The following is an 18,395-nucleotide window of genomic DNA, read 5'->3' as shown; positions in this document are numbered from 1 at the left end:
TGTGTGTCACGTGCATATGGGAATCTGCAGAAGTTCAAAGGAGTGGGTGCTGGGAACTGAACTCAGCCAGTGCTCTTAATCCTTGGCCTTATCTCCAGCCTTGATAGAATCTGCAGCCCTGACTAGCCTTGAGCTTTGACTCCTCTCCCTCCTGTGTACCAGGTGTCGTGGTTACAGGCTGGTGCTAGATATTGCTGTGAGGTTTTTGTTTCGTTTTCTAAAGATCTTGACTATAGCAAGTGAGGCAGGGTTTCCAAGCCTTGCATTAGCAGTTAGCCCCTAAATCATTGGGAGCAGATGGAAACCCAAGTCTTTTCTGGCCAGGCAGTGGTGGCATACGCCTTTAATCCCAGTACTCAATAGGCAGAGGCAGGCAGATCTCTGTGAGTTCAAGGACAGCCTGGTCTAGCCACTGACGTGAGAACGCGAGAAGAGCAGAGCACACTGTTGGAGAGTGCACGGGGGGAGTGTAGCTGCATGGAATCGCCACCGCACGGTCCTGAGGAAAACGAGCTATTAAATATTAGCACTCAAAAATAGTGTCCGCACTACACTTTTTTTCAGTATTATTTGTAGATGTTTTGGAATCTTTGTGAAAAGAGATTAAATTATTTACATTCAAGGACCAAATGAGATGCCTGTTTTGTTTCTTCTCTTGGTGAGTGCTAGGATTTTATTTTTGTCTTTTCCACTGATTTCTAAATCCTTCTGGTCACTATTGCTCCAGCAGTTTTGTGACTCATGGGAGGAGTATTTGTGTGAAAGATTAAGATGCTAATTCTTCAAAAATGGCATCTAGACTACCATATATAGGCAGGAGTGTGAGATGGACTGAATTCTGCAGCAGTAGCAGAGCTCCTAAGTAGTATGTGAAGAAATGTACATAAGGTTATCAGTGCATAAAGCTTAGCTCCACTTTTACTCCAGCAGTTTGAAATCTAAGTGAGCACTTTACCAAACCACTGAGCTGTCGCATTAGCATTAATCTTCAGATTTTACCCTTATCTGTAAATAGGACATGCATAATAGACCTGTGTCCCCTAAGTCTCAGGGACCATCATGGAAGATGAGGCAGAAAGACTGTAAGAGCCACAGGGATGGGGTGGACCTAGCAGGTTAGCTCGCAGCCTATGGTGACCTGCGCAAAGTCAAGCCAGTCCATGCTCCAGCACACCGGGAAGGATGGGCTCTGGAGGCCGTAGGCAGTTGGCAGCTGCTGGAAAACAGGAGTCCTTTTCTTCGTTGGTGTTGCCCAGGAGGGTTTGTCTTTGCACATACCGATGGCTCCAAGGCTATACCTGTGCCCATTCGAGCAGCACTGATTGGACTCGGGGAGTCACTTTTCTTTCTTTTTAAAATGTGTATGGGTATTTTACTTACTTGTACATCTGTGTGCCATCTACACTCCTGGTGCCTTTGGAGGCCAGAAGATGGGGTTAGAGACAGTTGTGAGCTGCCATACGGAGGCTGGATACCCAACCCATGCCCTCTGGAAGAGCAGCCAGTGCTCTAAACCCCTGAGCCATCTCTCCAGTCCCTCAGTGAGTTAGTTATGAACATGAAGGGAGGTTGTCCAGAGGTAGTGGGGATATGGCAGACTGCCTTGTGGATTGTGTACATGTAAGAATTCTCAAAAAAAAAAAATCTGACTGGAGCCTGACGGTGGTGGCACACACCTTTAACCCCAGCACCCAGGAGGCAGAGGCAGGCAGATCTCTGGGAGTTCGAGGCCAGCCTGGCCTACAAGAGCTAGTTCCAGGACAGCCAAGTTTATACAGAGAAACCCTGTCTCGGGGGTGGAAATCTGACTGGAGTTACATGGGTGAAATTTGGAGAGTGGCCTGTTGTCAGCTCTCTGGGTGTATGTGGCATTCTAGGAAGTTTGTCTACCTAACATCATAAGTAGGGGAGAGTTCTGATGGTGCTCACTGTTGTGCTTTGAGACTAGATGTTGCCAAAAATCATTCACTCAACTAATATGCAATGTTGTGTTTTCTGTAACAGAATCTCAGCAGGGAATGCTACGAATGCCTGTCCCTTGCTGAGCCTGCAGGCTGGACACGGGAAGCTAGGGGTGGGGGCAACAATGGAGGAGCTGCACTCCTCCCTCAGCCCATACTCACGCGGTATGCCAGCCACTGTTGAAATCATGAGAAGGTTATAAACATCGCATAAACATCGTGTTTCCTGTAGTTAAAATGGAAAGGGGAAGATAGACCAATTACAAGTTAAAGTGGCCAGGGCTGGCGGGAGACTGCTTTTTCACTGTAACTCCTGTATTTGCTGTCTGTGGAGCTGAGGCCTAGGTGGACTCAAGGATGGACTGAGCGTATCAGAGGACAGGGAGGAGTCCATGCAGAGCACAGCTGGCGGTCTTGAGCCTTGTTTCAGGAAGTCAGAGCAGGTTAGCAAGTGAGCCATGTGGTCCTCATAGGTTCTGAACTTATCCGTTTAACAGACAGGAAATCAGGGAGCATTTGTAGCATGAGTCTGGCTGGAATGTAACTGGTGAGTGGTGAGTGTCTGGGTTCTGGGCCCAGTGAAGATAAGAAAGATGAAGACGTGCCTGCACCTGCTGAGACCAGTGGAAAGACCTGAAGCAGAAGACATTCTCCAAATGCCTTAGTGTGGGCGGCTAAGGGTTCTGAGCCTTATTTTGAAATTTTTAAGAATTCCATTAAAGACATAACTCCAGGGCTGGAGACATGCATGGCTCAGTGGTAAGAGCACTTACTGCTCTTTCAGACACAGAACTGTTTGTTCAAGAACACCTACTGTAAGGATTCTATGTGGAACTTTCTTCTTTAATTATGAGTGTCATCTCCTGTACACACTGAGAAGTAGCGTCACTAAAGAGTGTTCCCAGTATTAGAGGGCTAATGAATGTTGAGTCAAGATGGGCCAGGTTGTAAGCTCAGGACACTGGGCAGACTGGGATTCCACCCCAAGTCTTCAGGCATGTGGTTCCAAGTATTGTCTCCCACACTGCCCGTTGTGGTCTCGAAGAATGACTTTGGGTCACATCAACATGTTCTGCTGGCTTGATATAGAATCTTTCTGAGACTTTGGTGTGTGCGTATTGTGTCTTGACAATTTGTTGGGTATTTGTTTGCCAAAGCAGGTTTACATGACGGTTTTAGATTGTAACATCTAAGCTTGTACACAGAAATGTCACTATATCAGAAGCTGAGTGCGCACACAACCCATTCAGAAGACAGCAACAGTTGGAGGGGGACTAGTGTTCACTTGTGCAAGGCTTTAAGGGGGAAATTCCTGAGACTTTCACAAGTTTCAGGAAGAGGAGACTCTGAAGAACTTGACTGGTTTTGAGTCCCAGACCTGCTACTTCCTAACTTAGCGTCTTCATCTGTTTTGTGATGGGTTGTGAGGCTTCTCAGTGAGTTCATGCTCTTCTCGCTGACAACAGTTTGTACTCACTTGAAATTGGCCTGTAGTCAGATTACTTGCTCCAGGAGGTCATTGGGTCTACCTTCTAAGGAGACTCCTTGAGAGCCCTGTACTTTAACCACTCCGTAGGGTGTGTGCTGGTCACGGTGTCCTCCGTGATTTCAGATGAGGAGGAGGGTTGGTCTGACATGACAACAGTAAAGATTTTCCTCTTTGAGTACAAATTGTAAACGGTTTTCCTTCATTATCACTAAGCAAGAACACACAGGCAAGTGCATGTAGTAGAATCATCTCTAGCATTATTTGTTCTAGTAGATAAATTATCAATCAAACAGTATTGACAAATTCTACATAAAATTGTAGTTTTCTAAGGATAAATCTAAATGATTTTTAATCTTTTGTTTTTCTTATTCTAATTCCAGTTTTATACCTTCTTTTTACATCTTATTTAAAATGTTGGCATCTTTCTCCTTCCCTTACAAGGGTTGTTTTACTTTTCTTTTCCCTTCCATTTTTATCACCTTGATATATGGGGTATGGTAGTCTAGTTTTGAAAAACACCCAAAAGCCTGGCTTGAGAATGTGAGTTGAGATGATGGAGACCTTCTCTCAATAGAAGAGACAAGAACCAAAAAATAAATAAAAATTAAAAAAAAGAGAAAATTTAACTTACCAAATTTCCTCCTCAGGACCGTGTCTGAAGCCTAGCTTTATATTGTTTTACTAAATTTTGACTGTAGTTAAAGATCTTTCTTTTCAGCTTTCTACTGATTGATGATTGATGGATGGCTGGCTCACACTCAGACACCAGATTGTCTAGCATCATACATACTCCTTTTCCTGCTTTCTCACCTTACTTCTGCTATTAAAGCTTAAACTGGTACAGAGCTGTCCGGGTACCTTCCTGGTCTCTTCCTTGCTCTTACTGTTGCCTGTATCCACGTACCTTTTTCCTTTTTTGTTTTGTTTGTTTATAGAGTCACGCTTTCTTTGTGTAACAATCTGTTTATACAGCAGATATTATAAAGACATCAGCAGATAGGTAAAGGACTCTTTTTTGCTTCACTGTTACTTTCCTGTGTNCAAGTTGTTAGGCTGTCTCATCAAGTTACCCACTGATCTGTTTCCCTGACCCCTCCTCTGGTGTTTTTTGAAACAGGATCTCTGTAGCCTTGGCTATCCTTGAACTCACTTTGTAGACCAGGTTGGCCACAAACTCGTGGAGATTCACCTGCCTCTGCCTCCCAAGTGCTAGGATTAAAGGCGTGCACCTCCACCACCCAGCCCATATCTGTAATTTATGCCTCACACTTTTCTTCATGATAGTCATACTGGTATTGGGGAAAAACTTTCTGAACTAATGCCTTTTTCCAGAACTAGTAATCAAACCCAGGATCTAATAAATACTAGGCAAGCTCTCACCTGTTAGCTATCTAACCCTTTAAAAAGATTTTAAAGATAAGGTTGGGTTAATGCTGGCCTTGAACTTTTTATTGTGTGAGTTTGCCTCAGTCTCCTGAACAGTTGAGATTACAGGGTATGTGTTGAAGTAGGAGCGGCGGGGCTGCATCCCGGGCACCTGGCCGCCTGCATGGCTAGCTTATGCCCGAAATAATTACACGGAAACTGTATTCTTTCAAACACTGCCTGGCCCGGCTAGTTCCAGCTTCTTATTGGCTAGCTCTTACATATTGTTTTAACCCATTTCTAATATTCTGTGTAGCCCACGAACTGGCTTACCAGGGAGGATCTTAACCTGTGTCTGTCTGGAGCGGGAGAATCATGGCGACTCCTCCATTAAGCTTCTTTTTCCCAGAATTCTCTTCTGTCTACTCCGCCTACCTAATTTTTTGTCCTATGAGGGCCGAGGCAGTTTCTTTATTAATAAAAAATCACTCCCACATCAGGTATGAGTGTGTGAGTGAGACAGAGAGAGACACTATACCTGGTCCACTTGGATTTAGTTCTTGTAAGTCTGCCATTCTTAGTGAAATTAATAATAATTAAAGCTTGATAGATTTCTTGTAATAGGAACTCTGGCAGAAGTTTAGGGCAATAGATTTACGGGAAAGAGAAGTGTTGGAGTTCCAGACCTACCTTGTATGTGCCTGCTTGTTCATCTGTGTATAGGGACAAGAACAAGACCAAGCAGGTGGAGTCACAGTGTGGATTTAAATGTGGTAGTGCCATCATCACATGGTGGAGATGAGCTGTCATGGCCTGTTGCTTTCCCTTGGCCCATAAGTTATCAGATGGGCTAGGGTCCCTGAATAGGCATGGAAGGCCACGATATCACTGATGGAATGGGGTTGCTAGGCAACAGAGTTGTTACTTAAGAACACTGAAAATATCAAGGTCTCTCGATTGTCCAGTTGTGGCTCACTAAGGCATCTGTCTAGTGGTCACCATCTCAGTCACACAGTATCTTAGGACTTTCAACTTTTTTCAGTTTTTCAAGACAGGGTTTCTCTGTGTAGATCCTGACTGTTCTGGAACTCACTCTGTAGGCCAGGCTGGCCTCAATTCACAGAGAGCCTGCCTGCCTCCGCCTCCGCCCCCTGAGTGCTGGGATTAAAGGCATGCACCACACCAACCTTTGAACTTTTAAACACCTTGTGTATTTTTCAAAAATACCTTAGGGGTGAACTTTCTTCCCAGTTAAAGTTTTGAGAGTTCTGTCTGCCTGAGGATGGTTGGGCGGATCCATAATCTTCTGGGCCTCCTTTCATTACTTACTCCGCAGACGCTTCCTTACTCTTATGAACGTAGGAAAATCTTTTTGCTTCCCAACGGGTGTCACATATTTCCTAGCCCTCTCCAACACTTCCAGCAAATTTAGAATTTCAGCCATAGTCTTCTTATGCTAGCAGTTTCTGTTCTGGTTTACAACAAGCCTTTTAATATTTCTAGACTTTAATAGTCTGTATTCTAGATTCTTGGTATAAGTTCATTGTATAAATAATGGGTCTAAATTGAGTGTGGCTATGTCAGCTAAAGTGTGCTTTTAATCTGATCCCTTAAAGTTCTCATCTTTGTCTTTGGGGATGTTGGTTTCATTATTTAATGGTTTAGTTTTCGTGGAGGAGATTTAGGTATGTGTTCTGCCTTATTTTTCTATTGACAGATTGCAGTTCTAATGCATTGCTTTATATCTAATTGTGTTTGTTCTTTTTAAGCCAGACCTGCTCGCTTCTTAAGGTACCAGATCGAAACCAACTCCAAGCCAACTGTAGTCTGTTTTCTGTGTTGTAGGACCTCTTCCTGATGGATGGGAGCAGGCCATGACGCAGGATGGAGATGTTTACTACATAAACCACAAAAACAAGACCACATCCTGGCTGGACCCAAGACTTGACCCTCGTTTTGGTAAAGGTTTACTTCAGAACCTTTGTGGTCATTTGGTGATAGTCTAAGGGTTGGGGGATGTAGGAAAAGACATCTCAGTGAAACTGCACTGCCTTGCAGTTAGCAGTGGCCGCACACCCACTGTGGGTTTTGTTTAACCTTGAGATCTCTAGGTCCACAACAGCTTTCTGACCTGGGGTGAGCTGTGGATGTTGTAAAAGCTCAGGGCCATGGTGTCTGACTGCTTTATTCTTACAATGCTTCTTGGAAGCGGGCCATCATTCAGGCATGTGTACAACCTGGACCATCAGGGCTGAAGGTGCGGCTCACCCTGAGCATCAGGCCAAGCCTAAGGAAAGCTTTTTACAACCATTTTTTTTTAACCTAGTTAAGGTCCTTTCCAGCACTTTTTATTTAGGAAATGAAAAGCAAAGCAGAGCCCCTTCTAAATTTGGTGAGGGTCTCCGTGCCCTGTTCCTCCTTTTTGTCCATATTTCCTTCCTGGTGGTAGTTTCAACTGATGACTTTCTGAATCTCCTTCCAAAGCATGGAAAATGAATGTAAAAAGGAACAGATAATGTGGTTTGAGCACTCATCCTGGCCCTGGGCTGCTTAATGGAAACAATGTGTGGATGAGTGCTGGTCAGACACGGCTGGCGGAGCCTTTGAAGCGTCCCTTGGGCTGACCTGACCACGCCACAGGCTTTACTGGGAAGGATAATTAACTCTGTGAATGCCTTCAACACAACCCCCAGGCTGGGTAAAAATAACAGCCTCCAGTATAGACACCCCCCCCCCCCCCATCTATTTACTTGGAAACAAACAACAATAAGAAGTTTGAGTGGACTTTGGGTGTCAGCTTTATGGACTAGTTGACACCCCTACCCCCAAGGAAAATCAGAGGTGGGGTTGCAGCCTAGACGGTCATTTCGATAGCCAGTTTGGCTCAAATACCAACTGTTTGAACTTCCAAACCTGTTGGGGTGCTAAGAGAGTAATGTACGTGTTAGCAGTTGGCAACTTCAGATTCTTTTTAATACTTGAATAGCCCTGTGGTTGAAAACCCCTTAAATGCTGCATTGGTATCCACGGGATGATAACAGCCGTGTTTCCTTAATCATATTTGATGATTCAGTTCATCTGCCCTTGGGGAGTTTGAAAGAATTGTGGTGTGCCACCGCCACTAGCTTTTAACACACTCATACACTCTCTCTACTCTCTTCTGTACGTGTGTGTTGTTGAAAGAAAAAGAAAAGAATTGGGGAAAGCATTAGCAGTAAAGGGGAGAATCTTGACTGTTAGTTTACAGCTGAGTCTTTTAAGGAACAGTGGGTATTTAAGGTGGGAAAAAAATACAACATACTCCTGCCACACGCAACATGCACACATGCACGCACACGTGTCCGTGCTTGATAGCTATACAGCAAATGTCTCCTGCCCCCTTCTCCCTTTCGTTTCCCTTTTTGGGCCCACTGTGTATGTGTATTCCAGACAGGGTTGACTACACGCCAGAGCTTTTTATTTTGTGGCCCGACTTTTAATCTGTTCCAGACCTTTGCCGTCAGAGCTGAAGTGTAAGTGGGGGGCAGGGAGAACAACCAAGTGGGCGTCTCTGCTCTAGTGTATGAGCAGAAAAAAGAAAGCTGTTAGCTGCTGGAGTTGATGCTTGCCTTCAAACCCAGCGTTCGTTAGCTACAGTGGGTTGTGTATGTTTTATCTCTGCCAGGGAAGTATAAACTGCCCCTCTCGTCTCTGACCCTGAGGCCATGCAGACACTAGCACATGGTGTCCGTTATTGCTTCCATGAGTGTGTAGTTTGCTTTCTTCCCTGTGTTCCCAAATACAGTGGAGTCTTAGCTAAGCCAAGTAGAAAGGTGTCTAAGTCTTTTAGGATGGAAGATGAACTGAAACTTAGCACCTGCTTCAACGGCAACCTCTCAAGTTTATATTCTTTGATAGATTCTTTTTATAGAACAACTTCCTTGGTGGTTGTTACTGCTTTTGGTTTTTCGAGAAAGGGTTTCTCCGTGTAACCCTGGGAATTCTGAAACTATGTTTACCAGGCTGGTCTCGAACACAGATCTGCCTTTCTCTGCTCTCAAATGCTGGGATCAAAGGTGTGTGCCACTACCACCTGGCCCCCACTTCCTTTTTTACATCTTTATTTTTTTATCTGGTTAGCATGCACTTTTGGAAGATGCTGGTTGTTAAACTTGGCTCTCTGCTTTTAGCTGCATTAAAGAATATGATAATGTTATGTAGTATTTATGCTGACTTTAAATTATTTCATATTTTGGACTACGGAGATAAATGACTCGGTGAGTAAAGTACTTAAAGTACTTTAAGGAGGAGCCCTGTGTGTGTGTGTGTGTGTGTGTGTGTGTGTGTGTGTGTGAGAGAGAGAGAGAGAGAGAGAGAGAGAGAGAGAGAGAGAGAGACCGAGACCGAGACCGAGACCAGGTTGGCCTACTGAGCTATTTCAACAGTCCCTGAACTATTTTGGTCTCTGATTTTGCCTCCTGAATATTGGGATTAAAGGTATGCACACCTCCACACCCAGATTTTTATTTAATCATTTCTTTTAATTTTATGTTCTTTTTTAAAAAAGCCAATTGATTCTTTATTATTTAATTTTACATGTATGAGTGTTTCACTTCCTTGTGTATCTTTGCGCACTGTGTGAGATATCAAACCTATAGAGAAAGAAAAGTATTTATAGTCGGGCCCCTTGTATCTGGTGGCTTCTCAACAACCCTATTCTAAGGGCCCTGGGTTTCAGAGGCCACAGAAGACTGGCTTCGAAGCTAGGACTTTTCTTTGAAGAGGAGCCAGGGTCTGTTAACCTTTCATCTAGAGATAAGCGTTATCTCCAGAGACTGTCCTGGCAAATGCCTGTGAGGAGTAGAGCCTACAGCAGTGGTGGTTAGCAGAGCTGGCCCCACTGCCCTGAGGTGGTCTGTTACTGGCAGACAGGCTGAGTCCTGTGAGTCTCCCCCGCAGCTGTTCTTCAACTTACACATTTCTTTTTTCGTCTGGTTTTTCAAGACAGGATTTCTCTGTAACTGCCCAGGCGGTCCTGGAACTCACTTTGTAGATCAGGTTGGCTTCAGACTTGCTGGGATTAGAGGTGTGTGCCACCACCTCCTGACCAACTTAAGTATTCCTTGACATGAGTTTTTTGACACATAAGATTATTGAATAAATATCCAAAATAGTCCAGGGACTGTTGAATTAGCTCAGTAGTAAAGTGGACTTGAGTTGTCCAGTCCCAGAACCCATCCATGAAGTAGGAGAGAGAACTGGCTCCTTTAGGTTGACAGGCACACTTTGTACCCTCTTCCCACTGCCAGTAAATAATGGTTTAGAACTAAAAAGGCTTTAATATTTGGGCTTGACATTTTTATTCACCCAGGGTGAGTAAGCATAAGTTAATATGTACAGTTTCTACGTGGTGACTATTTGAATGAGCTAATTCAGCAGAGTTAATTTTTAGACACCAGCCCTCACTAGCCTAGAACTCACTATGTAGCAATAAATGTTTGACCTTTATGCTGACAGTCTTCCTGCCCTGCTCTCTCAAGTGCTGGGATTCGCAAGCATGAGCCACTCCGCTAAACATGGAATTTTTAAATCCAAAAGTTTAAGGTCACCTGAGACATGGTAACTAGCAGTTTACCTATTGTTGCAAGCTGGAACATGTACACATGTATACAACATTTTGTTTCGGGTTCCAGTTGTATTGACTTAATGCTAAAGATGGGACAGTTGTTGCTTACAGACTGAAGGAGAAGGAAAGGATTACGAACTAGGGACTGCACGGAGCCAGTGGTCCAGTCTTTAAGGAGAGGAAAGGATGGTCCAGGCTTTGTTTGGCAGGTGGTGTTTTCTTCTGTGGCTCCTGCCCCAGCTCACCCCCGAATCTCTGCCTGTGCTTCAGTCTGTCCCTGCATGTTGCTGACAACACGTCACTAATTCAGGACAGGATTAATTACTAACTGTTCCATAGTGAAGGACAGGAAGGTGCTGTGTGAGGAAACGGACCAAGGAAAAATGGAGAAATGAAACCCAGTGTTTGGTGCTTTGCTGTAGATCCCGGGTATCTGGCGAGAAGGTCCCACGGCACCATCTCCTGTGAATCTAAGGCGTGGTCTCCTTCCCTCAGGAGTGCCACCATTTCTTTGTACAGGAGAAACAAAGCAGTCAGAAACAGAGAAAACCAGCTAGAACACGAACACCCTCCTCTCGCCTCATTTAGCCTCATTTAGCAGTCCACGTCCTTCCCCAGAGCAGAATGAGCTGTTGGGGAGAAAGTTCTGTTTTGATTTATTTCATTGTTTTAGATATAAAGCCTTACCTGACTCTGTTGAGTTTATTTCCGTTTTTTGTTCCATCCCTATTGTGTTGTTGGGGGTTGGGAGCTACAGCCTTTTGAAGGTTGAAGGGGGAAAATGGATTGGTAGAATTGCTTGTTGTTATGTTGATCAGTTAAAGATGAGAATACTTGGCCTGGGTGTGGTAGGCCTTAAATCCTAGCACTTGGGAGGTAGAGGTAGGTAGATCTGAGTTTAGGCCAGCCTGGTCTATAAGGGTGTGTTCCAGGACAGTCTGTCTCAAAAGGTGTGTGTGGTGGGGAATGACTTGATGCTATTTGAATCATTGCCCCTCCCCCAGACAGTTTCTTTGTGTAGTCCTGCCCTTTCTGGAACTCTCCTCTGCCTCCCTAGTGCTGGGATTAAACATGTATGCCACCTCCCCCACTATTTGAATTATCTTAGTGAAAACCATGCACCACTCTAGTGTATGACTTATTAAGTATTGGCAAGCAAGCTATATATTGATAATAAAGACATTAATTCAGTTACTGGTTTATGGCCTTGGTTGCACCCTCCCGCCCCTGTTGATACAAGGTACTGATTTTCTGACCTCAGCTTCCCGAGTCCTGGTATTTCAGGCATACACCTGCCTCTCTGTACACCTGTTCTAGGCTACAGATTTTAATAGTAAAAAAAAAAAAAAAACCCTAACATTGTAAAATTTCAGATAAGTTGATTAATTAATGTGCCTACTTACTGTAGTTTTTTTGTAGCTAATTCAGTCCCTTACGTCATATAAACAGAGACGGCCATGGGCATTTTGTGGTTTAAAATCAACAGAAAAACATTTCTTTCTTTGTAGTTTTAGAAGATCATTCCTTCAGTAAGCATTAGAAAAAAATACAAAAATGCCTTTTTGTGAAAGAATTGATGTAGTTTAATGTTTTCATTAAAAATCTGATTTTAGATTTATACTTGCTAAGTTTACTAGAAATTAATGACCCTAAAGCTAAGATTAACACATCTGTAATTCTTTATGGTGATAGTCCAAGGTTTGAAATTATATAAGCCCTAAAATTTCTCCTTAAATTTGTATATTTTCTCTTCCCTCCCTCCCCCAGAGGGGAGGGAGGGAGGAGAGAGAGGGTCAGGGTTGATTTCAGGTTGTCTGGCTTCCCTCTTCCCTAAAAATTACCTTAATTCTGAAAATTCGAGATACTTTCTAGGAAGCACAGGGAGGCCTATGACTGACCTGGTTCCTCCTTATCAGCAATCACGGGGTAGGTAGTTTGGCTTGCTGTCAGAGCAGATTTCAGTGCATACCAGGACAATTGCTCTTTGTTGTGTGAGCAGCTCAGACTGGATTTTATCAGGGAGCAGATTTTATTTTATCTTTTTAATTTTTCCCTTTGCCTGTTTTAGAGTTGATTAAAACTGGAGTTGGCAGAGTGGGTGGGGTGGTCCAAGAGCCCTCAGGGAAGAAGTCTCAAGAGCTCCTTTGCCTGTTTTTCACTGCCCTGGGGTGGAGTGGGGGTGGGGCTCCTTCTTCCTGGAAACCTTTGTTCTGTCTCTTTCCTGCTAGTGAGGTCTCTGCTGGGCCCCATGTAGATGGATGGTCCATGTTGGCTGTGTCTTGTTGGACAGGTAAGATACTCAGAAGGTGTGCCCGAGCTCTGTCTAGGCAGCCACACCCAGGTGAGCGTGCAGAAGCAGACACTCCCCAACTGGACTGCTTCTTCCTGGTCTTTTGGCGTTCTTCCTCTTTTGGTGTCTTTCATCACTCAGATAGGTTTAGTTTTGAAAATCCAAACTCACCAATCCAGTTTTAGCTTGTTGCAGTGTGGGGTCTACTTCAGGTGTTGTTTTAGAAGCTGATGGTGAGAAACATAGGTTCTTAGCCTTTTTCCATGCAGTTTTGTTATTGATCACTTTGTTTTTTGTTTTTGTTTTTTGACTCGGTTTTATTGTTTTATTTGAGGTGGGGCCTGTCACTCTGTACAGCTCCAGCTTACCTTAAGTCTGTGGTAATCCTTCCTTCTTGGTTTCCCAGTGCTGGGATGGTGGACACCAACACTATTCCCCACCCAATTTGTTTTCACCGATTGTATGTTATAAGTAATTAACTTAAACTCTCACTGACAACAACAAAAGCCTAGTGTGCAAACCTCTGTCATTTTCTATTTTTTTCTATAGAAGAGATGCTTATCAGGCTTAGGGTCTGTTTTGATACTTGTCGTATTTCAAATGCCAGTACTCCTCAAATTAATGGGGGCTATTTTCTAATACTGTTCACTTAAACTTTTTAGGTTCATTTTATTTTTATGTGTTTTGTCTGTATCATTGTCAGGACACCACTTGTATGCCCGGTATCTGGATCCCTCGAAACTAGAATTACAGATGGTGGTGAGCGTCATGAGGACCTCTGGAGGAGCAGCCCGTGCTCTCACTTGTGTGCTGTCTCTCCAGACATGTGTACTCTTTTAATTAATTAGAATGAAGCACATTTCCCCCAGTGGGTGTTTGCTCTTGGCCTCAGCTTTTCAAAATAATTTTCCGTGTGTGCACGCATGTCTCATGGCATGCATGTCGCCTCATGGCTCGCATGTAGGAATTAGAGGACAACATGCAGGAGTTGCTTCTCTCCACCATATGGCTTTCAGAGATCCAACAGGTCATCCCAGCGCTGGCTTTTTGACTTGTTCACTGTGTGCAGATCTTCTCAGACCGGTCCTCAGCTCGTATTTAGTTCCCTGCTGAGCTTGCCACAGTGGCATTCATGAGATGTGAAAATGTGCTGCGTGTTCTCTTGGAATGCCAGGAACACGCCTTGGCAAGGAGGAATCCTCGGGCATGACTCTTATCTCCCATCTCTGTGCCTTTTAGTCTCGTCCTGGAGGCAGTGAATAACAAGATCAAGTGGGAAAATAGGGGGAGGAGCCACATAGTGTTTACAAAGCACTCTTTGAAGAAGGTGGGGAATGGTTTTTATAAATCACCTATAGAAACTTTATTAAAATACAAATGAACTATCACTACATTCCCCCTTTCTGTATAAAAGAGGCTATAACTAACATAAATACTATATACAATAAGTACAATGAAGGGAAGTAGAAAAAAACAAGATCTGAGTAAATGGGAGCCTGGGGACCATGGAAGAGAGTAGAAGGGGAAGAGAAGGAAGCAGAGAAAAATATATAGCTAAATAAATAAATAAGGAAAAATATGTGCAGTGACTGTATACAATGCATACAGACAGTAAATACTTCAACAATGTCTAGTCTATTTGCATTTGGCAAATTCAGTGAAAATATATCTTTCCAATCTTGGTGAGTCCAAAGTCTTGTACCTATTTTTACTTTCTATCAAAACTTGCTTTCCGTGTCAGGGTAGCGAGGAACACTACAACTCTCTAGTCTTCAACTTCCCCAGAGACCCAAGAAGGAAATAATATTAAGTGAGTAAGCAGGAAGTACAAGCAAGCATCTTTCAAGAATGTAGTAACAGCAACAATTGTTGGCTGCCTGGACAGTCACCCAAAGTTCCTCTGCAATAGGATATCTCCATCTTGCCTACAGGCCTCGCATACCCAACTGACTTCTGTGAAGCAGGACATTCTGAAGTGCTGTCCCTCCTCGTCTTGAAAATGGTTGGCAGTCACTTTCTTGTCCTGTTAGCAAAGCATACTACCACCAGTCTAGGCAAGGGTATTTTCTTGGCAGGTGGTTTACTTTTGCCACAAAGAAAGTAAGCTCCATGTGCGGTTTCTTTGATGCCATTATCTTCTCTGAAGTAGATAGGTGTTGCCAGGAGCAGACATGTCTCATTGTCATAAAAAAGATCCTATATTATTAAAATATCTTTTAATTTTAGCCACATTCTGTAGATCTGTGAAGTGTTTGAAGATGACCTGTCTATCTAAAGTATATCTATGTATGTTCAATTATAATAGGTGCCTAATTACTAACCTGCATTTCCTTATTATCCTAAAGTTTCTAATAACAACTTTCAAAGGCTAGAAATTTGCATTACATTGTTAAATTACCTGTATAGGTACAATACCTTGAATATAATTAGAAATGTATGTACACTATTCTAACCAAATTAATGTCAAATTTGAATCATTATACAGAATTTGTATTTAATATATAATAATCTATTATAAATCCAATTCATTTAAAAATAGTAGTTGCCTTTTAAAAGTAGATTCAGTAATCTACCTTTTTATCTGCATCCTCTTTTTTCTGTTCAAAACAAGAATCTTGAACCTATTTTTTGTTTAGCTTTTTTCATGACCATTACCAATAACAATTTATAATCTAACAAATATCCATAACCCTGTAAAGACCAAAAACCACCCACTCTACCTCTTGGGAATGTGGGCATCATATTCTTAAATTTACTTCCTGCTGTCTGGGGGCAGTAGCATCTTTAGAGGATCCTGAAAAGAAAATTTTTGGTTAGTTGTCAAATCCTGAGGTTACTGCATCATCTGTTGTCCAGTCTCTGCAAAATGGGATTGTGCAGGGCTTTTGTGTGTGTTTCTGGACCTGGCAGACCCATATGGGATCAGAGGTGTGTTATGTGTATGGGGTGATTCCTATTCCTGATTGTATCTTGTAACTGAATATTTAATAAAGTCAATTCTCTATAAATTCTGGTATAAATTTAGCAGTTTCCATATGCAGAAAAAAGTTTCTGCAAATTGCGAATCAGTAACTATATTGAGAGGTTCTTTAAAATTCTTTAGTGCCATGAGAACAGCACATAATTCTGACTTTTGGACAGAATCATAGGTGCTTTGTTCCACTTTACTTAAATTTTCTCATTTGTAACCTGTTTTTCCTGATTTATTTGCATCAGTATGGAATGTAAGGGCTCCAGTTACTGGTGTGTCCCATACAATGGGAGGAAGGATCCAGTTAGTTCTCTTTATAAGTTGAACTTTCTTGCTTTTAATTGTTAATCATTTGGGATAGTTGTTAATCTTTCCCAAAAAATTATTACAAGCTCTTTTGCTATAATTTACTTTCTTTCCATAATTTGTCAATTTCATCATTATTAAAAGTTATTGTAATTTCTGCTGGGTTTATTCCTGCTAATTGACAAAGTCTTAGTTTTCATTTTAAAATTAGCTCAGACCTTTTCCACATAAGTTTTTAGTTTTTTTACTTGGCTTATGTGGTAAAAATATACAATCTTAAGATCATATCTTCCCTCTGAATTAAAATTCCTGTAGGTGAATTGTTTGGAGGGTAATATAACCAGAATGCAGTTAAGATTCAGAGCCACACAATCCATGTGTGTCTTTAATTTTTCTTCTATCAAAGCCAATTCTTTTTCAACTTCAGCTAATAATTCCCTGGGACTATTTAAGTCGTCCTTTTTACCATCTAAGGTTTTGTTTAAATGAATCAGTTCATCAGGACCTATCCCAATAGTGCACCATAGATGGGAAATGTCTCCTACCAATCTTTGGAAGTCATTAAGAGTCTGCACTGGGTCTCTCCTAATTTGAGCCTTTTGCAGTCTAATTTTTTGTAACCCTATTTTATAACCCATATAATTAATAGAATCCCCTCTTTGTATTTTTTAGGAGCAATATGTAATCCTTAACAAAGGAAAATTTTCTTTACATTTTTTTTTCTAAAGTATCTATCAGACAGTAAAAGGTCAACCATTTTATGGTAAACTATAGATTCAGGAAATTACTTACGTATCATTTTTCAATGGCCGACTCACAAAGTGACTCACACAGGGTGGGGCTATTTAACATTCCCTGTGGGAGAATCTTCCATTGATATCTCTTAGCACTGTGAATGCAAATTTTTCTTTTTTTGTGTAAAGGTATAGTGAAGAAACAATCTTTTAATCAGTAACTGTAAGAGGCCATCCTTTAGGTAGTAGAGAAGGCAAAGGAATTCCAGACTGTAGAGGGCCCATTGGCTGAATCACCTTAGTAACACTCTTCAAGCTGTTTCTGTTCTCCGCTTCCAGATTTCTCTTTAACAAGTACAGGAGAGTTCTAAGGGCTGGAACTCAATATACTGAGCATTTAGTTGCTCCTGTACCAGCTGTTTTAAAGCCCACAGTTTCTCTATTGTTAGAGGTCATTGCTTAACCCATACAGGTTTGTCTGTCAACCATTTTAAAGGTGGGGCTGTTGGTGCCTTTGAAATATCAGCAGCTGTTGTACCCTGTTCTTGTACAACCTGATGGTGGGTGACTGTTCTTTATATAGTATCTTGTAGTATTTTTCCTAGAAATATATGTAATTTATGGTTTATTTCTGAGATTCAGAGAATATTAATCTGAGTATTCCATTGCTGTAACGAATTATGTCCCCAGAAATTCATTGCTGTGTTAGCCACATTATGACTTGCATTTTCCTCTCTGTCTTTCTGGTCCTACCCATTCGATCCATCTTTTGCTCTATTTTAACTGAGATACAATTCAGATCCCTTAAAGCTGAACGTTTACATCCTGAAGAGGGATAGTTTGGATGCTAAGATTCAGATGAAATTACTGTTATATCCCTACCTGTGTCTACCAGATCTTCAATGACAACATCATTTATATGTATTTTTAGTTTTTGTCTTTGTTCGTTTATAAAAGTTTGCCAAGATACTCGCATTATGGTTTCTCCTGAGTATTTTGTTCTCTCTTCTATAGTTGTTCTATTATCCAGAGCAGTATAGTTTGTTTTATTTTTATTTTATTTTTTTTACAATAGGCATTAGGTTCTTTAATTGCTCTGAGAAGGTGTTTCCTCTAAGATGGCGGATAATCTTTTTTTTATTATTGTTTTTACTGAGTTATATATTTTTCTGCACTCTCATCCCTTCTTCTTCTTGTCCCTTCTACCTTCCCATGGTCTCCATGCTCCCAGTTTACTCAGGAGATTGTTTTTTTCTACTTCCATGTAGTTCAGATCCATGTATGTCTCTCTTAGGGTCCTCATTGTTGTCTAGGTTCTCTGGAATTGTGAAATGTAGGCTGGTTTTTCTTTGCTTTATGTACAAACGCCACTTATGAGTGAGTACATATATTTGTCTACCTCACTCAATGTAATGTTTTCTAGATCTATTCATTTGCCTGCAAATTTCAAGGTGTCATTGCTGTTTTTTTCTTCATTGTGTAAATGTACCACATTTTCTTTATCCATTCTTTGGTCGAGGGCCATTTAGATTGTTTCCAGGTTCTGGCTATGACAAACAATGCTGTTAGAACATAGTTGAGCACATATCCTTGTGGTATGATTGAGCATCCTTTGGGTATATACCCAAAAGTGGTATTGCTGGGTCTTTAGGTAAGTTGTTTTCTAATTTTCTG

At 41.9% G+C, this 18,395-nt stretch overlaps 1 protein-coding gene across 8 annotated transcripts in view; it reads left to right on the top strand.

Annotated features, from left to right (window-relative positions):
* Yap1 (Yes1 associated transcriptional regulator) overlaps positions 1-18,395 on the top strand; it is an 86,285-nt gene that overhangs the window by 38,697 nt on the left and 29,193 nt on the right. For 4 of the 8 annotated variants that reach the window (XM_050162177.1, XM_050162181.1, XM_050162179.1 and 1 more), the window contains exon 4: positions 6,661-6,780. In XM_050162177.1, the coding sequence (XP_050018134.1) occupies positions 6,661-6,780 (120 nt within the window). The remainder of the gene's footprint in view (positions 1-6,660; positions 6,781-18,395) is intronic. The other 4 variants (XM_050162178.1, XM_050162182.1, XM_050162180.1 and 1 more) reach the window with 1 other exon arrangement.

The sequence above is a fragment of the Alexandromys fortis genome, unplaced genomic scaffold, assembly GCF_014885135.2.
Source record: "Alexandromys fortis isolate MF-2015 unplaced genomic scaffold, M_Fortis_MF-2015_v1.1 scaffold_112, whole genome shotgun sequence".
In the NCBI taxonomy this organism is placed as follows: domain Eukaryota; kingdom Metazoa; phylum Chordata; class Mammalia; order Rodentia; family Cricetidae; genus Alexandromys; species Alexandromys fortis.
Note: the sequence above shows the minus strand (reverse complement) of the source record. Positions and strands in the feature narration are given on the sequence as shown.